The sequence below is a fragment of the Syngnathus typhle genome, linkage group LG19 (genome assembly GCF_033458585.1).
Source record: "Syngnathus typhle isolate RoL2023-S1 ecotype Sweden linkage group LG19, RoL_Styp_1.0, whole genome shotgun sequence".
Lineage (NCBI taxonomy): Eukaryota > Metazoa > Chordata > Actinopteri > Syngnathiformes > Syngnathidae > Syngnathus > Syngnathus typhle.
The window spans coordinates 6,455,435-6,479,115 of NC_083756.1; the positions used below are offsets into that span (position 1 = coordinate 6,455,435).

Consider the following 23,681-nt stretch of genomic DNA (forward strand, 5'->3'; position numbering starts at 1 on the left):
AGGATGGGGGTTGGGGTGATCCGGCAATATTTCATTCTTGCCTTCACATTAGTTATGCATGGTAGACTTGCAAGGGAAACTCACACTGTGGCCGTTTGTCTTTCTAATGGGGGGGGGGGGGGGGGGGGGGGGGGGGGAACAGCGGCGTCCACAAGCAGAGAACAACTCTCATGCTACTTTAATGGGAATGAATAAAGGATGAGTCGAGGCTCAGACACCAGGTTAAGAGGCTGCTTAGCACTTCTGGCTCCATGCCAGGTGGTGGAGGAGATGATGCTACAGAGTGGACTAAGGACAGTGATGAAGGCAAGAAAAATAGAAAATGGTGGTGTCATGTTATGATGGATTAAGGGGCTGGAAAAAGGATTATTCAGTAGATCAGTGATGATACAAACAATATTTAAAAATGTCTCGGCCAGCATCACTAAATCAATTGTGTTCGATTCTCACTAACTAGTCACAATGAAGTTGTAAAGACAGATTTCCTCCAGCGTTAAATTCAAGCCGGATCCGAATATCCAGATGGTATAAAGAGTTATAAAAAGCTACTTGTTGGCGATGAATCTAGTACTGTACGCCTCCACAGACCTTCGCTGTTTGATCTGGGAGAAAAAGCAATACAACAGAAAGCAGGAACCAGAGCAGAGGGATCTAAAGAAGTGCCTCTGGGAAAGTCCTGGTGATGTTGTCGAGAAACAGGTGGTAGTGGGAGTCTGCGCTATGCCAATAGCTGCGTTGAGAGCAGACCAAGAACAGAATTTGGCACGGCGACGACAGAACCTGCCAGTCTGAGGCCTGAGATAGAGCCGTAATGGCTGCCACCTGCCCCGAGTTACGGCAAATAACCGGAGTTGGTTACACAGCAGCCGGCGGCACCTGTGCTCGATTGTCAAGTCGCCGCATCAAAACGTGGTTGGGGGATTAGTGGGTGCTGGGGGTGGTCGAAATGTACACAAGATGTTTTTCTGACTATTGGCACCACTAGTCAGGCATCTGTAGAAGGCAAATCCAATCTGCCGATATGTACCAAGGAACTATGTTGGAGTTGAGGAGTTTCATTTCAACAATAGAGGCAATTTTAAACGGAATTATTTAAAGTTTTACAAGAAAGAAAAACAATACGACCGTATCGTCCGACATGTTCAAGAGAGTATTTGAGGCGCTGTGATTGACTGCCGGTGTCATGTGACACGGTGTGAGTGCCTCTTATTTTAGAGTGAGATAAGGTGTTACAAAAAAGGGAGGGAGAGGATTGCTGAGTTGTCCTTATAGGCCCCGCCACGCAGCCAGGGCGCATGCCGCCTCTTTTCGATTGTAACGTTTCGATTGCACCCTCTTAAGGCCTTAACCGCATTTGTCCTGATCCTGTTCGTTTCTTGGGAACTGCGGCCCACTTCAAATAGGGATGCCTGCTGTTTGAGCTTCTCTCTCTCCCTTGCTGTCTCTGTGTTCAGCAGTTTATTTAGCTGCCATGTTTACATTCCAGTTGAGGCAGCCTCTCCCGGGGGAGGATGACTGGACCGAGTAGTGTGGCCGAGCCTCCCGTGGCCTCGAATCACTTTCAGATCGCAATAACTGACACTTGCGAATGATCTGACTAACCGTTTAACACAAGCGTGCAAACATGACATTACTCATGAATCGCATTCGACGCGTAACTCAATCTTAACGGGACGACAGAAGGCGAATCTTAGCCCTCAAGTACTATCACAAAGTAACATGTTAGGTCCGAGGGAAGGGAGCTAAGTGGATGAAGCTCAAGGCAGTCCTGATCACTCAGGACCCTGGCACTTCACTGGCCTCATCATTAGACTGCCTGGCTCCGGTGGCCTCCGGCAGAGCGCTGTCTGCACGCCCTAATGACCGCTGACTCACTCAGCACGCAGCATTGCCGCCACATTCGTTCAGCCCAGAATAGCCCCAAATAAAGAGAGATGGGAGAGGAGCGCTGATGGTAGGAGCCTGCTATATTCCTGCAAGATGTTACTGGAGGCCATGATACGCTCAATTGAATTCACTTCAATTCTGTTATTACCCCTTCTTCGTTGCTAGGAGACAAAGGTAGTTGCGGTATTTTTTTTCAATAATTGAATCTTGTAATATTTAGATAATCTTGAAACAAAAAAACGATTTTATTCAATTAAATTGTGTTCTGTTAAACCATTTTGTGTGACTAACTCTTCTTTCAGTTCAAGACCCAACTCAACAGTCAACTGATGTGAGTCAACTGAACTCTGTGTCCATTGGGTGAGTACAAGAAAAAAAAATCTCCCTGTGACCATACACCTGTGTGTTAAGAACACAGAGGGAGGACACATCTGTTTGGGATTTGGAACTGGGCTATTTCACCTCGTGTCACGCGAGACTAAGACAAAGGGGCCAGAGATTGTAAGAGAGCTGCAGCCTGTTCCAAATTCACAAGAGTCAGCCCAAAATACAACTCCTAGCAAATCAATACAGGATATTGATTGCATCTCCACTGCGCTTATGCAACATCCCTACTTCGGTGTACAACTATGGCGAAACCACAGAGATAGCAAGGTAAAGGTGCTCGAAATCAAATTACAGCCAATGTCCGCTTACCATGTAGACAAGAGTGTCAACTTGTTTTTAATCCACAGTAATGACTCTTCCATGAGCAATATTCATGAATCTCGTAAAGGCTTGGACCATCAGCTTTAAATGGAAGTCCAAAACGGTCAAGTGCGGCTAATTATGAGTGAGACGAGTCATTGCTTTCTAACGACCCAACCCGCTCTGACGCGCTTCGACTCTACACACCTCTGACCTGAACTCCTCTCAGCCCTTCGATATTCCCGAAAACACCCCCGCATTTCCATCGGGACTGTGACGGAAGCTCAAAGATGGCCCGCGCTTAATCGATAGTGCCAGGTTGCCACGACAACCTTGATTTCCTGTCACCGTTTTCGTAGAGTGCCGGTGATTGCGCCGGGTGTCCGTTGCACCTGCCGCCCTCTACTCCTCCTCTTCCAGTCTCTCATCAAGCACTCCCTATCCCATACCTCCCAGCCTGCTGATACACAAAAGAGGGCCGATATACAAAGGCATCACGGGTTAGACCCAAGAGGGTGAGGGTGGCGCGATCAAAATACACACACAAACACGCCGTGTTATCTCCAACTCTGCCGAGCTGTGACAGCTATCATATCTACCTTAGACGCTGATGTCATTGTACCTGGGGAAGGTTTACTATCAGTGCACACACATACACAAGTCACCTCCCTCTTCTCCGCAAGAGGTTGGCACCTTCTGTTTTTTTTATTAATGGAGAGCTCATTAATCGTGAGTGATAACGAGGACATGGGACAGGGACATGATTAAGGGGCTCTCTCTCCTTTAGCTGGCCGCCCTTGGGAATAAATAGCCTTACGTGTACGTGTGTGTGGTCCGCATGTTAAAACAGGTAAAGGACATACTGTAAATCTGTTGCTATCACTAGGACATCTCTGGTGTAGGACCCTGGGACATGATTTCCACTTTTGTTATTCCAAGTAAGGCCAACACACCGATTGGACATTAAAACTGCATACATCTTCCGTTAAGATGGATGCAGCTGGAATTTTCACTTGTATGGAAGATGACGCCTTAGGTTTACCACGCTTAGCTCCTAACGCAGTCATTCATTTCAATTGCATATTCCAAAGAAAAAAAACGACTAATTGGCGAACCTTAATTTGTGTGGTATCCTGTAATTGTCCAATTCGATTAGTGCATTAGGGTGAGCGACAGTTAATCGAAAATAGCGAGAGAGAGATATGCCAGACTGGCCCCAATTTCTCATTGCTTTAGACTATGAAATTGTCTATCACACTTTGTGAAGCATGCTATGTTTTATGAATGAAACGTTACTTTGCTTTATCTAGTATCATAACCAAAGGAATAATAACTCTTGGATCCAAAATAAAATCTGAATAGTTAAGACATCTCTTGGTTTTTGTGATCATAATATCTTGATCAGATTTAGTAAGCGAATGACTGCCGATGAAAACAAGCGTGTGATAATCCGTGACACTACCTAACATCCAAACTGACCCAACCGATTGTAATGAATGAAACTGATCCGGAAACATTGCAGGGTGATATGATGTCACGGAAAGAGAGCAGAGATCAGGCCGTGAGGGCTTTGCAGTACAGCAATCATTTAGCCTTACACACACATTAAATCCAATCTGTCTGGACCAAGACCTTAATCCCTTCTTCTCCACCATGGACACAAGCAGACAGTAATCCTTCATATTTGTATATTAACAGCCAAGAGTCTCAGGAGTGGACGGACTATCTACGCGAATGTGATGTATGTTTTATGAGTTGGGTAATCTGCTTGTCCATCAGAGGATCTGGTCCATTTAAAGCCCAAGTTTAATAAAAACACAGCCACCGCTGCCTGAGGGATAAGCTGTCCAAGGACAAGGGAAAGAGCATGGCTGTGTTGAATAGACTCATCGGCAACAATAAACAGCTTTACATCAACGTTATCTGTCATGCCGCAATACAATTATTGTGTGGAATCCAGCCCTGGGCCTCTGCCCTATCCTATGAAGAGGGCTAGATAAAGCCTGACCCAAATATAAACCTGCTACCTTGTTTCCAGGGTGTACGCTTGGCTTGTCTCTAATGTTATTTCCGAGGCTGCACTTCAGCTTCATTGTCCATAATAATGCGCCCTGGAAAACTGTCCTCCTGAAGAGCTGACCCTTAACATAGGCCAGAGGAGCAGATGCCGTTCCACATCAGCAGACAGGACTTGCCAAGAGGTGAGATTCCTTCAGATCTGAATCACGTTGGGAGTCATCTGCTCACCTCTCGACCCGTCTAGACGTTGTATTACCGCCACACTCCAGCGGATATCGGTCCCGTTGCGATTGGTTTATCCGATAGACAAAGTCAGGGAGAGATGAAGGAAGGAGAGACCACAGAGCCACATTGGAAACTTCTTCCTGCTTACTAACAGTCTTTGGTTTCTTTAGTCATGTCTGGATTTATTTAGCATATATACACAGTCTCCAGCAATAGCACTACTAAAATCCTTGTCCAGCAGTGATACAAACCCCAATCGAAATGAACCTTTAGTCAATCCGAGGCCCGTCAAATCCAGTAAAGGCGACAAAATAAGGAAAGACGGATGCAAATTCATCGGAATTACTTGATACTTTGTTACAAAAGTTCTAACAAAGACTTTCTTGGAGAGGTTAGATGGCGACGTAAGACTGTTTTTCTTTGGATAAACAAACAAATCAGCTTGGAGAGAAAGAGAGAGAATGATTGGGCACCCTAGGGAGAGAAGTGATTTTCCTTAACAGATTTCCTGATTAGGAGAAAGGAGGGGAGGGGAGAATATAATCCAAAAAAGGGTAAATTGAGCCAGTTCACAATCAGGTCATCATTCAGGTGGAGGGTCAGAGAGATCGCTTATGAAATGGAAAAACAAACAGAGGAATAAAAATAAACAAAAAGCTTTGTCTTGAAACACATTTCAGCCGAACCATGTGACTCTCACGGGGTAATCTCATGGGAGCATCCCCCCCACCCGTGATCTCCCTGATGCACTGCAACAACAGGAAGTCAGGCTGCAATCGGCCCGCGACTAACTACCACCACACCTACAGATAAGTGAGTTCTCCCTCGTTCTCGCGTGCACCAGCCAATTCCAAGAAGGCACAAACAAACACTGTTCTAGCTCCCCTCATCATTCAGATGTTACATTAACGACAGCCATTTATCAGTCCACTCAGTTAAGTCTATGTTTAATCCCTTTAAAAGAAGACTGAGAGGAGCAGAAGAATCGATGGCACGCTGCCCATTGCTGCTGGCGTCTGTGGCGAGCAAGACGCGCTGCAGCCTGGCACTGAAAACGCGGAGGGACCGAGGCGGGCAGGGGGTGGTGGGATTTTTTTTTTGCACTGGCTCAATAGCCCTTGTTTGTCTAGGTCCCTTTGGGAAGTCAGGACACAGCAGTGAATAGGAGCCAGTTAGCAGCGATGGCATAATAAAGAGCGAGGGAGGGGAGGACCCGGGTCATTGAAATTCTGCACAGGCTACTGTCAGAACCAAGCACCATTGCCAGCTGTGGCAGCAACTCAATGGATTAGTGGGGGAATCAAGTTTTGTCTCATGATCATAACATTGGGAGATCTTTGATCGGACTCTGCTTCATCAGCAAAAAAGAATCGGTAGTTGAATTGATAGAAACTAGCCCAGCCAGACGTGTACAGTAAAAGTGACTCATTTAAGCCATGAGTTAGTTCCAGAGGAGGATGACACTGACATGACAAGCAAACAGGCCAGGCTTTTATTTATTTTTTTGTAGGCGTCTTTCACACTGTGTAAAAACACTCTGCTCTGTGCAGAGGTGATTGAACGTGCGTGAATACTGAATATATGAGGGTAGTATTGCAATACTTATAGCATGACATCATAGATTGGAATTTAGGTAGTATAAGGTACAGGGAGAGGGTGGACAATTTACAGCCATGGGACATTTAATGCCAATCAATCAGAAGCAGCAAGTTAAGATCATCACAATTTTTATAACCGATTTTCTTTTTAAATCTATAAGGGCTCACTTTGGACATGGTGATGTCCCGCTTCGGCAAAATCTTTCCGAAAGAGACAAGCAGATGAATGTGTGGTTATTCTTCTGATGTGCCAATTTTCAATTGGAACAGAGCAAGAGAAAACATGATTTTTTTTTTAAATGTATAATAGATTTTTTTTTTCCGTCCAATGCGTACAACTGTGTCATGATGTGAATGTATTTGCATAACTTATGTAACCAACCAGTACCAAACAACCTACACGTGAAAACAAAGATCAAGGATTACAGTTCACCCTGGATTTTCTCTCGACTGGTTCGGAACATTTACTTTCATAGTATGCCAGAAAAAAGAAAAGCCAAGCTTCTAATGTTTTATTTTTATAGGATAGTACCAAACCGTGACTTTTGTGTGTGGAAACATCCTGGTTTGTGGACCTCGCAGCCTCTGATGAGGAGCCTTAAATAGGTTGCCACAGGTGCTGGGGGCCCGGGTGCGTGCCGGAGGGAGGGGGGGGGGCGAGCTAGCCTGGATGGGAGCAGGGCCGCAGGAAGCTTCTTGTTTTCACAGAGATAAAGGGCTTTCAGGTTGCATCCTGGGCCGTAATCTCCCACACACTTCCTGGTTTTGTTCAAGGAGAGGCGAGAGAAAATGACAAACTAACCTTCGCCACAAGAGGCTGATCAATAACTTTGGATGAAGCCGGATGTGCCTGGCATTTGTGCTTTTGGCAAAGTGACTTTCATGGCGATTATAAAAGAAAAAATCCTTGATTTGAGGTGATTTATGGATTCATTTATTCTGAGTGCTGATTCATTAGTGCTGATGATAAAAGTGTGCCTATATTTTCGGACCCCTTCGGTTGCTTTAAAAGCATAATTAACATTGTTCCGAGCTCTTACATGCTAATTAAAGAAAATGCTTCCTTCCTCCAAATTCAAGTTCCTCCTTGCAGTCACTTAACGAGAGCCTTGTGCTTAACAAGGTGTATTTGCTGAATATTTGCATGAGAGGCTTTTCTTGAAAGCTGGCATCAGAAGAATGAGAAACACAAAGAAAGAAAGACCGCATTCCACTCTGCGTTGGGAATGCCAGCTTTCGACCACGAGACACACCCTGTTCTGTTGCCAGAGGAAACTTTCAATCTCCTCTCGACCTCACCCTGGCTGGAGCTGTGGCTCCTCTCATACTTTTGTCAGGTGTTATTTATGAGCGCTATATAGCTGAGTAGCCGCATGCCTACAGCACCTGCTGGCGTCGGAGAATCCGAGCCAAGGCAGCTGCGAGAAACTGGAATAAGAGAACAAGGATAGAAGACAATTTGGAGGCCCTCTGGAACAAGCCTAGGGAGACTTTATGAGGAACAGCGATGTTGGAGAAATCCACGTGTGGTGACGTTAAACCACACCGCCGCTGAGCTAACATCTCATCCCGCTAATGAAGGTTATTACGATGGGAACAGAAGGAGAAAACAAACAAGTGACGAAGAAGCGCTAATTAATAGTGTTGTACAACTCGGAGCGTAATCAATTAAAGGCCACGCTTCATTGACTCACAGGCAAAAGCACTGGCGCCACAGTAACTAGGTGGCGTGAGGGATGGGGAGGGGGCGGGGCATGAGTAAAAGGACAGATGTACAATCCCTGTTCCTGCTATATTTACACAATGTTTATGCCAATGGATCATGCTGTGTAAAGAAGTAAATCTTGGTCATCGTGGTTATGTACTGGAGTATTTTAGACAAAGCCAGATTTCATGAATGTCTGTCGATAGCAGATTTAAATGGGTCAATCAGTCTGGGTAGTGATTAAGGAACAGTTAAGATGATTACAATTCCATACTAGCATCTTGCAGGAAAAACACTTTCTGCCCTGCTTTGTATTTCTCACACGGGAGCTAAGTACAGTCAGTAGTGAGTGTGCCTCGTCTTGTCGTTCTTAGATTGGGTCACGCTCGGGGGCCGGTGGGAGCGCCAAAAAAATACTTATGGGTTAAATGGGGCGACGCGGTTGCTCCGTGCCTCCCTTTATTATGCCCCCCCCCCCCCTCCTGCTTTCATGCAGACCATTCTCCTCTCATTAATCCTGTGTGGATGTTTATCCATGTTGACATTCAGCATAGCAGACGGCCCTCTTTCTGACTAACAAACAGGGTGACTAAGGTTTTCTTTGCTTGAGCTGTCATTGGGCCCTCTCGCCGAGCCCGTCTCGTGCATGGAGGGGGTGTAGGGTGGGGGGCGCAGGAGTACTCTCGATTTGTTAGTCATTGCGACCCTTGGGACATCAAAGTCAGGCTTGGCAACTGGAATCAGTGTGTGAATATGAATGCGTGCCCCCTCAGGAGGGCCATTATCAGTTGTGTGTGCTATGGAGAGGAAAATCAATATGGTCATCATAATGGGCTGGCAAAAAGCCAGCCACTAGGGCTGTGTTCAAAGCACAATGCACAGCAACGGATTACTTCTCATCTGATGTCATCCAATTTCATCCCTGTAGACCCGAGCCGCTGTGGGACGACAATAAGGTCAAGCACATTAGAGGGGGGGGGGGGGGGAGCTTTGTGGCAGAAAAAAGAAAAAAAAGTTGACAAAGTGACAGTCAGGTGCTCTGAAGTGATGCTCTAGCAGAGGTTTGCCCTAAAGAGCTTTTGCTTCACACAACACAAGCTGGCGTGAGCCCGCCTTCTGCCTATTGTGTCCGTCCAGTCTTTTTCATTAACCGCTCCACTGAGGACCACAAGCAAGAGGGAGGGGACAGAGGGACGGATGGATGGATGGGCAGGCGGGGGGAGAAAAAAAGAGGTGGCGCTAATGATGGGGGTGGTCAAGGAGGGGTCTGCAGACAGACCCGAAGGGAATTACTGTTGCCCTACCAAATGCGTGATTGGAAATAAACACAATATATGACTTGTAGTCTTTAGACTACTAAAGATGGCAATTAAGAGGTAATCACGATCGAGAACATTATCTCACACTTGCACCTGTCGGAAAGGGGCCCAAGAGGGCAGAGTGAAGAAAATGAAAGAAAAGGTTGGCAGGTTTCGTGTAGCTGAGGTCATCTTGCAAACCCACCTGTGCTCATGACTCACAACTTTGGTGTCAGGCTTACACTTAAGCGGAGCTACGCTTCCTGGGAAGTAGTAGCTCATGCTTCTCTTCTGAAGCGGAGAAGGGGTCGGGGGGGGGGGGGGCAACGGCTGTTGTTTTGTTCAGCTCATCATGCTGACGCGTTGCTACAAGCTCCCCCCCCCAAACTCAGGGGATATTACACCCCTTTTCAGAAACACTGTTGCCGGTCCTCGGAGGGTACGTCACTCTCATTTGAGGATGGTTCAAGGTGTTCGCCCCGCCTCCCCGTCACATTGTCCTCATGCTTCAGATTCAGTGAAGCTCCTGCCTACCATATTAAGCCTTCATCCCAGTTTGTTGGGCACCACCAATGCACAAGGCGAGAAATGTAATGAGCAGTATGTAAAGCGAACAAGCGTGACGTCCATGTAAGCTACATTTACAAGATAAAAATGTCAGAGTGCTACAATGCGGGTCCTTCAGAGCCTTGGGCTGTGTGGGAAGGATTTGATGAATTCTGCTTACGTTCCATGGATTCCTCCCTCGCGGGGACCTTCAGGAAAAGAATGGGTCATATGCAAATGGCATGCACAGTATGGAGAAGAAATTTCCCACAAGCCCAGTGTGAAAAGGGCTCTCCCTCCCCATGCCAGGCCCGCTGAATGGGCCTTTTCTTCTGCCACTGAAAGTGAATGAGGTAGAGCAGGCTAACTGCAAAGGTAACTAGGCTCTTTCTCCTCGGGCTTTCTCACTAAAGCCTCAACACACAATGGTTCATTTACGCATTCAACCACACAAACCACAATAAAGCACATCCAAGCGCAGTTAAGGGGGTTACTGAAACTGACTCTGGGTCTAAAACTCCTCCTTTATGCACGAAGAGCACCTTTTTATAGGCTAATGCTCTCTGCCTCCGTGGGGGCAGCTAATCATTAAGCAGCCTTAACAGTGGGATCATATAATTCCAAATTTAAGGAGAAGCCATCTGAGGAAAGTCATTCCTTCAGTTCACATTTCCGCTAAAAATACTACCGACGTGAGATGAAGCATTGGAGTCAGTGTCTTCTGCATCTGCCATCGCTTTCAGCTGTCACCTGTTCCAAACGTCTTTGGCCACCTCAGCCGCTTCTCACCGATTCCATCCACAGCCACCCCTCCACTTGCCAGTCCGCGGGGGGAGACACAGCGCACAATTTAAGGGGTCACCAAAGAATGGATAGAGAGAGAAGGAGGGAGAGGAGAAAGGGCCGAGGGCTCCAAAACTCCCCCTCCCTCACCTCCCCCGCTCTTCCCCTTTCATTGAACAGACTTAAACACAAACACAATTGGATATGCTGGAAGCCTCACAATGGCACAGAGGAGGAAAGTGAAGTCATACTCTAGGCACGCTGGGTGCCTAGGTCAGGGGGCAATCAACAGCACCCATGGCTACTGTGTCCCAACCCCCCCGCCCCCTCCTCTTCTCTCTCCACCAAAATAAAGGACAAGCTTGGGGAGAGAGGAGGGTGTGCAGAGGTGGGGGCAATTTCTTCCCACTTGGCACTTTCAAATGAAGCTGCCGGGGAAGTTGGTGAAAAGCCGTGAGATAAATGAAATATTTCCTCCTCTGCTAAAGTCTTCACACAACAGGGGTGAACCTTTTTAAATGTAAACACATGTCTTTAAAAACACTAATGTGAGCATGTGGAGCGACACAGCCAATTCCCCACCTCCTCCGATGCCAACGCTTGTTCCACTTGACAAACTGTATCCACGGCTCGTATTGTTCTCCAGGCAAAAACCTGCAGCATGTGGTTGTATTCAAAAGTTTTTTAGGGCGTGGTGACAGAATCCAGAGCGCTCAGTATACGGTCGTTTTATCAAGCCAATAAACAAGTGCTCAACATCACACGAGTAGTCGCCAAGTGCCGAGCTTATTTTCCTTCTTTGACGGGTGATTCATCGGGGTGAAGTCAAAGCTTGTGGAGGAAGGAAGGATTGCACTTTATTAAATGTTTTGATGCGACAGCTATCCAGAAAGTATCCAAAAACCATTCCAGTGACGCCCTGTTTATTTTCTGCAAAGAATGTTAACACTGCTCACTAGGGCTGACCAATTTATCGTTTTGGGACCGAAATCTCAGACAATGCAGTTTTGAGATCTTCAAAGCTGCCATTTTTTCAAGGCTCTTATCTAAAGGCTCACCCATCAAAGGCAAAGTACCGGGTTTTGAGTTCTACACAATAGATCTCAAAACTATTTACATTCACTTTAAGGAAGTGTTTTTGTTAAATATATTTAATTAAACGAAAGAAGAATGAAGATTTTACTTTCGGACCGCTTTAACTGGAATCATTTAATTAAATAACTTGATTGGCATGAACACCATGATGTGAATTTCAGGCCGTATCGCGAAGTCTAGTCCTAGATTTTAACGTTTGTAATAATATGTTGTCCTTTCCTGTCACGTTACTAAATGACAATTTGCACATCGGATCAGAAATGCATGTCGGGAAAATTGCAAAAGCAATTCTTTCTTAAAAACTTTCAGCCCTCCTGCTCGCATTCCTCTATTCCCAAATAGCTGTTTTAAATTACCATTGCGGGGAATGGCGTCTATTCCCGAGGGGAGCAGAATAGAGAGAAGTGACAAAGGGAGCAGTAGTATCCCACCAATTACAAACACCTGTCATCCTGCGAGCTGTTAACACCTCCCTGTTTACAGCAGGGAATGAAGCTCACCTTGATCGCCGCTACACGTAATAGCCGGCGACCTGGCAAAAGGCGCTGACCATCATTGATTAGGCACAACTGGTCCAAACGGTGATTAAATAACATTTCATTCAACTCAGGATAAAAGCATTTCATGTTATTATCTGGTTTGCATGCCAGATCACGAGGCCAAGGGAAGTATGGGTATTAAGGCAAATGCAAATGAGGTCAAAGTAACAGACAAGACATCTGCCTGGTCACGGACTTTAAATATCAATAGGCTTGTGTAAAAGCCTGTCAATTTAAAAGGGACCAGTACACATTCTGACTTCTTTGTTCCAACTCACAAATGTGGTTCCATTTGCTAGATTTAAACAACCATGTATTTATTGCAAGCCTGATTGATGATTAAGAAAATGACAAAAAGCCTGATTGATCACTAAGAAAATTACAAACCGCAAATTTGTGAAACTGATCTAGACTGAGAGAAGAAGAAAAAAAAAAACGCTTCTTAGCTGTACCGTTATCTAAGGCGTGTTCACATATTTACACCCAATCTCCAGAGAGGACGCTGCACAGTGAACACGCCTCAGAAAAAACTTAAGATGACAGTGGGAAAAAAAAAATAGAAGACACTTTTGGACAACGCTGTGACAAACCACCAATGGAAACAGCTGAGATAAACATTGTTTGCTGGCATGTTACCGCCCACAACAACTACCATTTCTAACTTTTCCAGCTGAGCGCACCAAAAACAGCGGACATTCTTCGCCCCCCCCCCCCCCCCCCATTAACTTTTTAAACAGTTGACGCGTCATTTTATAGTGACACTGCCAATTTGCATTATTACTAATCGTCATTGTAGCTCTGTCACAATTTGCATATTTGTTTTTGATCAGTATTATCTCACTACTTGACATTTTGTAATGTTTTGTTTTTGTGTCCTAAATGCTGCTCTTTAAATGTTTGTGCGTTTTAACGTATTTGGAGATGTTTATTAGACCAAAAAAAAAGGCACGCGTTCTTTTCATTATCACCCTACTTCCTTGAGGCTACACTGGGTGGCAGAATACACAATATATGATGCAAAACCACCGCTTCGCTTGTCACTATCGCACATTTACAAACAGAAAGGCATAAAAAGGATGCAAGTGTAACCCACATTTTGAGGAAAGTAGCGAGCGCGCAAGATGCGACTTTTTGCGTCACTTGTGTAGATTTCAAAACACCGGGGAAATCCAAGTCAAATGTGCGCAAGTATATCTGACGGTGACATAGAAATGACGAAAATTGCGTTTTAAAAGCAGGCGAGGCGACAACCGTCCCAGTGGAATCAAAAAGGATTCCCAACGCCACAGGCGGAGAGCGGCTGTCCTTATATGGACTGCGCGCTGCTCACACATAAACAGGCGCGTGAGCTGTGCCTCGCGCTCCGGAGCCTCGGTACAACCTCGACGTCTTTCTAATGAGCTTTCTGTTCCTTATTTGCCGTAATAAAAAATGACTAAATAAAGGTTTAGGTACCTTGCCTTTCAACTAAGGTGCAAAACGGACCCGTTAAACGGTAGGCGGCGGCAGATTAGGACACGATGGAAATAAGTGATAAAAGCAACCATTTTAATAACTTCAAAACAACTGTGGTGTCTTTTGATAAAGTTATTAAAAGCGCTTTGCATTGCTGACCAGCTTCGATAAGGCAACACGAGTTTGTTCCGCCCAACGGTGCAGCAGCAACAGTGTCGCTCACGTATACCTGCTCGGAGTCCATTTCCCAAAGAAAGAACATTAAAGAGTTGCTGTTATTAACTTTGATCAAACCAAAAATCCATCCACAGAAATACAACAACCATGATGGGATAAACAAACAACCCGTCGAGAAGTATAATAACAACCAGGTAGCAGGTCCGACTCGGATTAAAAGGGTTATAACTCGACAAAACCACCCAATAGTATCTCTTTCAAATAAAGAAACGTATGCAGAAATATACAAAAACGTGTTAGGATGAGATAAAAGCGCTGTCCGTCCGTTTATAACATTGTGCGGTGTTTGTAACGGTCTTGGGTGCAGCGGACCGGTGAAGAGGGCTAAAAAAAAAAAAACTCGACAGAATGTTCTAAGCAAGTGGCTCCACAAAGGAAGGGAGAAGTATATTCACATGTAAACATGAGATAATTGCGCGTCTGTTTATAAAAACGTGAGATGCAAATGGTCTGGGGTGCAGCGAGCCGCTAGGCGGAGGGCGTACGCGGACCAGGTACGTATAACGGTACACCACATAGGCAGCAATGCAGCGTTCACTTGCTACTTCACAGCACTTTGAATGAGTAAAAAACACACTTATGCACATCCAAAGTTATCACGGAAAAACAAGGGACACTGCAACACCCCAACTGCCGCTGCAAAAGCAAAGGTCCCCTTGCAGAAGTAGTTTTACTCACCGTTGTTCCTCCTCGGGTTCGCCTGCTTTCTGCGCTTACACCTGGGGCCATCCGCCATGATCCTTTCGTTGTGTCTAAATGCTGCCGGAGAGTCACCTCCTCTCTCACCCCTTCTCCCCCCTCCGTGTCCTCCCTCCCCTTCACCTCCCCTTATCCGCACCTGGTTTACGACACTAACACTTTACGACATCACCTTCTCGTGTACCTCCACGGAGCCGAGTTGCGCGCACCGGTCCCATCCAAGGAAGCGCTGCGAGTGAGAAGAGAGACGCTCGGCAGTTTGCATGCGTGCTTTACCTGACCAGCCTCTAGGAAGTGAGCTATGTAGGTTGGCTCTTTTAAGTCTGTTTTGTTTGTTCATCAAAGGTAAAGATGTACTCTTTGCACTATGTTGACGTCATAAAGCATCGCAATATGTATAACACCTCAAACTGCCCCCCCCCCCCAAAAAAATTACTTCACAACATAGATTGCATTGTCATCATTTGTTTGCAGTAAAAACAACATACCTGAAAACTGATCAGATTTGAAGTCACTTTGAATAAAGGTTTTAAAGTAACATTTTCTATATAATGTATCAAAATTAATTTGACTGCTATTGATTGGGAGATATTTATCTCCAAGCAAACTTTATTACAATGATGATGATACAACAACACAAGGCCAACTATACCAATCCTAAACACTATATCATCGTCTTAAAAATATGGCTATAGTAATATATTGACCCCCCCCCCCCTCCCCCCCAAATTAGTTTTTACCTCATCTCCTCAAGATGCTGGCCCCTTCTGCCTAAATTCGCTATATTAGCCACAGTATTTCATTGTCACTTTGCTCCCCTTAAACAAAATGAATAATTTTAATAACACATTATTATAACGGCAAACATAATGACATTAGAGTTCATTTATCAGCCAAATTTTGGGGGATTCTGCTAGCACACATTATGTAAACACCATTATGCATCTTTGCCCCCCCCCTTTTTTTTTTACCCATCCTTGAGTGTGTGAAATGTGTGTTAGCGAGAGGCAGAAGTCATGAGACTGTCATCACTGATTCAATCCTCTGCGTAAAGAAAGACCCCGCTGTTCTTCTGAGTAGCGCTTACCTCAGACGAGGATGACATAGTGCAATCAGCAGGTTCAGGCTTCTTCCAATCAGATGAAACCTTCGTGCACAAACACACAATGCTTATCACGCCACGCTCTGAGCAAACTGAAAAAAACAGTCACATGTCTGAGGTGAATTCTTTTTGTTAAAGGAAACATGCATGAGTGTATGAAGGTCCAATCCCTAGAGGTGTCAGAATTAATCGACGACAAATCGAATATCAGATTCGAGCCGTTTTTAACTAAATATTGTCCAGATTTTCCGATTTCAGGCTCTCAAAAGTAATAATCCTCCAATTTCTCGAGCCCTCCATGAAAGTAGACTGATTTATTTTTTGTTCAATCAAAATAAGACATTTACAAATATATGCTTTTACTTTGAAAAACAATCCTACTCGTGTAATTTTGCATCACTGTTTAGTTGCTTTTCAATCACTAAATAAAATCAAATAATCCAAAACATAAATAGACCTTTACGCAAATGAAATTGTATCCGATTATTTGAGTCATCGATCAATCGAATAATCGATTCTAAAAATATTAGCTCGCGACCGCCCTGCCAATAACATATGCATGGTATATAGGTCAGCGGAGTCTCAGTTGCTGTGAGGTGGTGGCTATTCTTAAAGTAGACAACTCTAAGGTTTCCGTTGCCTGTCATCACTCAGTTTTGTTGGAGTTGGACTGTGCTACCTACTTCAGATTCAGACTTGCAGTTATTTTATGGTTCTATTTTGTTTTGTATTAATCCCAGACCGATTTATGTCACATTTAAAGTGACATTTTGCAAATAAAAAAAGACACTTTCCTTGTTTGCTATTTGTTACGTGTTGTATATGCCCACAAGACACGAATTTTGATTTTGTTTCCACTTTGGATTTTGTTGGCTAGTGCAGTTGTAGCTACCTCATGTTATAGCCGAGGGTTTTATGTCATGAGGAAATTGTGCCAGTAAAAATCCGCAGGCCCCAGGCAATAGTTTTCCTTTTAGTGCAACTCATCATTCAGCTACATGTAGTGTGTACCCACAGACGATTGGCAGTTCTTAGGACTGAATAATTCAGTAAGCACAGAGCAGGCCGAGCTCTGAGGACAGGCTGACCAGACAGAGAGTAATAGCTTTAGCATAAACAACACCTCCAAACTTGCACTGTTCCAATAATTGTCTGACAAGGGGAGGGAGGGCCGGTTGCCCAGACACTGCATAGCTTGCTGAAAGAAGGCCCCAGAAATAGTCTGAATCAGCAAAGATCAATGGTGAAACTCCTGGCTAACCACGTGGTCCTTTAGCGGCGGTTCCTTGCACGCTGAGCATGGAAAATAAGATGCTTGTTATCCAATGGAAAGTCAGATCTTTTCCCATTTTCCTTGGAGCGCGCCACTATTAGCATGAAGGCAGCGCCTGTGCAAGACAAAGAATAACAATGTAAAACAGCCTGAAGACACCATCTGATGTCTTAAAAAAAAGGCTGGATTTTTTCTTTTCTACTGGCAAATGTTGAACTTCAATCTACATAAAGGTTGTGCATTAAACCCCAATTCTCATCAAACCCGATTGGTTTGAAAATGACATTCAGATATCATCTTTACGAAATAAAAGGCAGACCTCTTGTTCTTCCTGTAGCGACTCGAAACTGAAAGGATGAGAGAGGGATAAGCAGCCATCCTCTACTACATTAAGGGATCATGCTGCTCCCTGAAAATGAGTATTGATCCTCTTAGGTGCAGGATCGTTTAGGAGATTAATGTGAGAAGTGGTTGAGCTCCACAGTGCTCCACCAGGACCAGGGGATCAGCTCAGCGGGACAGCCGAGCCACGGGTGACAGAGGTGCAATTGTGCAAGAGGGTGGAGAGCAATTCGTTCCTGTACATCCGCACTAAAGTATTGCCTCCATCTGCGCTATCAGTGAAGAGCATCAGCTGGATGCGCAGGTTAAGAGGTAAGGTGAGAAGGTCAGAGCACGTCAAATAGAAAACAACGGGTCTGAAGAGAGAAAACGAAACGGCTACGGGCGAGATGGACGGAACGAAAAGCAAGGTGAGGAAGAGAGGAAACGAGAGTAGAAAAGAGGAACAGAAAGTGCGCAAAGGAGGACGGCGGAAAAGGTACACCCTGCGCTACTCCAAATCGAGAATAGGAACGAGAAGCTGCGGCGGTGATAGAGCGACACAGAACAGACTAAACTGCTTAATCTCTCCCTGGAGACGACGGCGAAATGTGAGGTTCTCCTCTTCTGCTTTTCCACAGACCACCACCCCACCCCAACACAACACCGCGGCACTCTGCTCAGCTGCACTCCAGGCTGTTATTCCGTGAAAAGCCACAAACCTAAAGTGCACAAGTGGAGCCTACTCTGCAATTGATACAAGTGAAAGGTTCACTTTTAGCCTAGCGGTGAACTGCAAGGCCACGGTGCACAAAATGAGTTGTGAGAATGACACTAATCTAATAATCCTACTTGCAGCAAATAAACAGATCCTGTTGCAGGCCTGAGAATTTTCTCATGTATCACCCTCTGGGGGGGTGCAGCAGTCCTTGGGGGAAACTCTTAAAACAAATATTAGTTCAAGTATTCAGCTGCAGTTGAATGCGTGCTGTCAGAATGCAAAATCCAACAATGCAATGTTTTTAGGACAATCTTTTTTTTCCCTCCCTTAACAAGCCAGCAAATTTTCACCACACTTCCGCTTTCCTCCTGTATTTTGTTTTGTTTTTGTTCTCAAGACAGGAAGTTTCTGACACAAAGGTTGAAGTCAGCCACACCCCCAAATAGAATTTGGGAGAAGAACAGTGAATTTAAAATCATGCATTTTGACACCCAAGAAGTCCATAGCCTGATTGCATAGTTCTGAAAATGTGGGTGGCCACACAACTTGGAGTTTCTGACCCGCGGGTGAATGTAACGCTGCCTGTCTGCATTGCGGTCCAAGATATATACTTGTTTTGGCTAGGAGGATGTGTGTGTGTGTGTGTTATCCTAACACACAGAACACAACTGCAATGGCCCAGAAAGCCTTACCCCAGTCATGTTTTATGGCTGTCAATTGTAGAAAGCCCAGCTCACGTTTATATTGTATTCATTGGAGCGCTTTTTACATTGTAGCGATCATGTGTGCTCTGTGCACATCAAACAAAACATAAAATGTGTTTTTTTCTGGATGTATCGCACACTCGAAATCAAATTATTGGTGTGAGCTGTTCTCTACACTGGTATTGTTTAATCCCACTAATTCATTTTTGTGTATAAATAATTGCATTAGCTCAACGCTGACATACAATAGGAAACACCATAGACAAGCTAACAGAAATTAGCTTTGATGATCTTACCGTAGTTTTGCAAAGTGTGATTCAACATGTCCTTGTTTCTAGGTGTAAGTTTAAGGCTGAATCTGAGAAACGTGTAGGTGGTTTATGTTTTCTTATGTCTCCGTTTGTGAGAGGGGCTGAATGCGAATAGCAAACACCTACTCTTTTCCCACATGTCCTCGTAGTACATCAAAACATTTGTCCACAGTCTATGCATGAATAGTGGCGGCGTGAACATTCAAAATAGCAGGCAATTACTATGGGGCGTCCCTTTACTCAACCTTTGCATATTAAAGCCTTCTTGTCAAACAGATTGTCTTCGCTGTTCTGAGCAGCCTGCACTGTGAAACAATTTTCATTAAGGGACAACCGCATGGACCTTAAGCTGTAATTTCATAGCCCAGTGTCCCTGTGACCACTTCAGGGTCCAACGGTGGCCACCCGCACCTTTACAACAGCCGGTTAGAGGTGCTGAAAAGTTGACAGACTGCTAGTAAGTTTTAGGCGTGAAAAGGGAGTCCCAAAATGAAACTCCGGTCCAGTCTACAATAACATTTAAGCTTTGGAAATGAAAAATGTGGGACGCTCCTCATTTGTACAGGTGAGAGGACACTCTCAGTTTAAACACATTTTAATCATGATAATAATAACCATAATCCTTGAACATGGGGTATTTAAAAAAACATGATATACTTCTAGCAACTGCTTTAAAGTGGAAGCCAACTCCATTTTTTTTATACAATGTTCTATACAATATTATGTTATATGTGATCCCACTAGTCTAAACACAGCATTCTGATTAATATATATATATATTTTTTAAGATTAGTAAAGCAGAGAAATTCGCCTATCCAGATCACAACCAATCACGGCTCAGCTTCAGAAAACCGAGCCGTGATTGGTTGTGACCTGTGATGTCATTTTCAGGCGACAGCAAGTGGCAAAATGGCCGCCCCCCAAAATAGATGAAAACAGGTCCCGTTTAATTAACATTCCACACACGAAACATTGATCACAACACTGTGTTTTAACAAGTTGGGCTGCACAGAACATTATTACAAAGAAAAACATTTAGGTGGACTTCCTTTTTAAATTGCAGGAGGTATCTCATGCAAGATTTTCAAAGGCAAATCCCAACTAACAAATTCCATCCCCCCCAAAAAAACACTCATCATCTCATAGGTATTAAAGTCTGTCAGCTAAAAAGAGTCCAAAATGGCAATCAACTTAAGCCTCACGTTGTGGACCATGAGCAAGAATGCTCATGCTTATTCAATGTGTCCACTGAGGTGTGCAGACACTTCATTTAATATTTCCATAAGGTTGCATACGAGGGAACGTGAGGCACGCCGGTAATAGGAAAGTCATGAATTCCGTGCCAATGGCAAAAAAGGTACGCTTGAAACATCCCTCACATGAGCAGCAGTTTTCAACTCGACAGTGGACACATACATAATTAAGCCAAATAAAGATATGCATTTTTCATCCCCAAAACATCAAAACACCTCAACGTCTCTCCTAATGAGCAAGGTACATCTCTTTTATCCGCTGAGCGGGTCAATGAGACTGCCTTGCCTAAAAAAAAAAATATTGGAAGAGGAAAGAAAAGAAATAAATGGATCCACGTGCGCAACATATTTTAAAGTTTAATCAAGCAGTCATCCTCGGGGGGGGGGGGGGGGGGGGATTTCGGCTGTTTTTGCTCTGAATTTTGTTAATAAGATTAGATTTGTATAATATTAGTGTCACTCCAATCTACTTCTACTCATGCAAATCACATAATTTATGTATTCAGGTGAATTATCATGGATAAACCTTTATTAATTTAACTATCCAGAGGAATCCGGAATGCACCTTGCCTGGCGGCCATTTAAGTATAGCAACAACAATAATATTGTGAACGAACTGCAATACTTATGTCTATGAGGCATATGAGAATGTTCAGTCGTGCTGAGGATAGCGCTGCTAGTTTAGCACCATCTATGAGAACATCACATCACTGCGGCTCCCTACACACCTTCGTAGATGGGAATTAACCTGACACAGCTTAAAACGCCTTACTGAATGTTGGTCGATAATGTCATTATCCTAAAGCAATTCTTAATTCTATTTGGACCTGAGCTAAAGATCCTTTTATTGATCACAAAGTCAGATGACATGACTACTTTTTCTATGGTGAAGACCTCAATGTGCTTCTATGGCCCATACAGCCAAGCGTTACTGATGGCTTGGAATATAATTTGAAACTCTCTTTCACAATGATACTCGGAGGATTTAATCGAGAGTTACAGTTAGCCGCTCGACAAATGCTGGCAAGTGATAGCTGTGTCGGTCATCAAGGCTTACAGAAAAAAGCTATTTCATATCCTATTTAGAGAGATGAGAAATATTGATATGAGTCACACGGCATTATCAGTATGAAACAGAGGCAACCAAGCCTTTTTTTCTCTTCTCAATCCTTCACTCTACCACCTCCTCGTTATGAGTGAGTGCATACAAAGAATAAAAAAAAAGACCCTTAAGTTGAATAAATGCATGTTTTCTCTTTCTGACCGTTTGTCATCAACACGTGCAAACAAAGTGACATAGTCTGAGAGCACCTGTCACAGACGATTGTCTGTAAGCCGTGACAAGTGGTTAACAGAAAGAGACGTGTGTAGCCCCAGGTGACTCAAACTGCAAAACTAACAACAACATGCTTCGCTGCCCAAAGACCGCAGTGTGAAACACTAGCAAAAAGGGTGTGCGTAAATGTGCGCGGACCTTCATGTGTACCTAAATGTCTTTTAATGGCTTCATTAGATGTCAAGAAAAAGTCATCATTGACGGTACGTGTCATTTATTGTACTTAATTATTGAAGCATAATTTAAATATTGCACACAGCAATCATAGCAATATATACGTATATAGCATATAATACGAAAATATATTGTACTTCCAACTGGATCCATTTTTTCATCACTTGAAGATACGCTTACTTAACTGTGGTTAGATTTCCACTGATTATCTCAATTTCAGTTCTCTCGTGATATAATTTGATATCATGAAAAAGTAAAGATGAAAAAAAACTTTATAGTTGTAGATGTAATTGTGAATACGAATAAAGTAGTTGGTTTGATTGTGCCCTGTGATTGCTAATTGTTGATTCACACACCAATTACACCAGACATGGCCATATTACTATTATTATATGAAAAATGGAAACCATAGTACATAATTTAGCATTATCATTTACAGTTGACTCCTGCATAGCTGCGGTTTGATGTATTTGCTGATTTCTTTATTTTCCAAGATTTTTAAAATGTTTGTTTGTTTGTTTTGTTCTGTTTGTTTGTTTGTTTTGTTCTGTTTGTTTGTTTGTTTGTTTGTTTGTTTTGTTTTGTTTTGTTTTGTTTTGTTTTGTTTTGTTTTGTTTTGTTTTGTTTTGTTTTGTTTTGTTTTGTTTTGTTTTGTTTTGTTTTGTTTTGTTTTGTTTTGTTTTGTTTTGTTTTGTTTTGTTTTGTTTTGATCTGGCGTTCGTATTTCCCCCCCAAAGCATTCATTGGGTTTGACATGTATTTATTTATTTCCACAGCCAAATGATCAATATGCAAAATCATTGCCTATTTGTGGCCCCCAAAATAAGAGTCACCATCGATTGTTTACATGCATCTGCGCTCCTCTCATGTGCGTGCCAGCAAGTGAAACTGCTGTCATTTATTCAGCAGCTGAGCGCTTGGCTGCATATAGTACAGGAGACGCACTGAACAGGCGGACTGTACCATTTCTCCTGGTGTGAGGTATTCAATGACAAACATGTCTCCAAAGCACCGTTTTTTGACCAGTCGCTAGAGAAAATATTCAAGCCATAAAATATACACTGCAAAATCGGTGTGTTAAATTTACATGGGCCGATTTAGCACGAGGAATAAAAAATGAAAACTATCTCCCGCATATTAACACCCCCATATTATATCATTTTATGGTTTGGTCCAAAATGGCTGAAGCAAAAACAGAAATGAGAAGCGACGATTTTGCAGAGTATTTTGCAAAATGACTCCGTCTTTAAAGTGAAGGTGCAGCCTCCAGTTCTCTGGAGATCCGAGTGGAACGTTATTCGAGGTAATGCAATAGTAACATGGAGCCTGATGCTTTGACTTACGTCAACGAAGCAAAACAGGTCTTAGTTTGCACTGCTGTCAGTCACCATAGCTTGTACATGTAGCTGGAATATCTGCATTAGTTCTTCATTTGCTGTTTGTGTAACACCGTCACTTGGGAAACAACAACATGCAATACTGTGACGTGCATATGCACATGCATCAACTTTCGTGTTGGTCAACGCTCTTGTAAGATCTGTCAGTTTGTGCACAGTATGTGCAGAGCAGGCCCGTGCTAACCCGATGGCGATGCTCTGCAGACAAACGTCATCAAATTAGGATTCCTGCAGCAAGCAATGTCAGACAGCCTCAAAGTGATGTGCAGATATTGGATTCATGTGAATCTTGTGCATGGAACTTCCTTGCCAGGCT

General features: G+C 43.8%; 2 protein-coding genes and 1 long non-coding RNA gene across 7 annotated transcripts in view; 2 read left to right on the forward strand and 1 right to left on the reverse strand.

Moving 5' to 3' along the window:
- The window catches only part of zeb1b (zinc finger E-box binding homeobox 1b), a 37,020-nt gene extending 21,082 nt beyond the window's left edge, over positions 1-15,938 (reverse strand). The window contains exon 1 of one of the 2 annotated variants that reach the window (XM_061265621.1): positions 15,861-15,938. Coding sequence is in view for 1 of the 2 variants with exons in the window: in XM_061265619.1 (XP_061121603.1) it covers positions 14,753-14,810 (58 nt within the window). In the remaining variant the exon portion in view is untranslated. Of the gene's footprint in view, positions 1-14,752; positions 15,121-15,860 lie in introns of those variants that run through there. The other variant, XM_061265619.1, reaches the window with a different exon arrangement.
- On the forward strand, positions 156-3,944 carry LOC133143594 (uncharacterized). The gene is made up of 2 exons (XR_009710452.1): positions 156-2,061; positions 2,190-3,944. It is a non-coding gene; the product is annotated as an uncharacterized LOC133143594 (long non-coding RNA).
- Positions 15,939-21,875: 5,937 nt separating the features above from the next.
- Positions 21,876-23,681, forward strand: part of znf438 (zinc finger protein 438) — a 37,600-nt gene continuing 35,794 nt past the window's right edge. For 3 of the 4 annotated variants that reach the window (XR_009710470.1, XR_009710471.1, XM_061265835.1), the window contains exon 1: positions 23,128-23,271. The gene's annotated coding sequence lies outside the window, so the exon portion shown is untranslated. Of the gene's footprint in view, positions 21,998-23,127; positions 23,272-23,681 lie in introns of those variants that run through there. The other variant, XM_061265836.1, reaches the window with a different exon arrangement.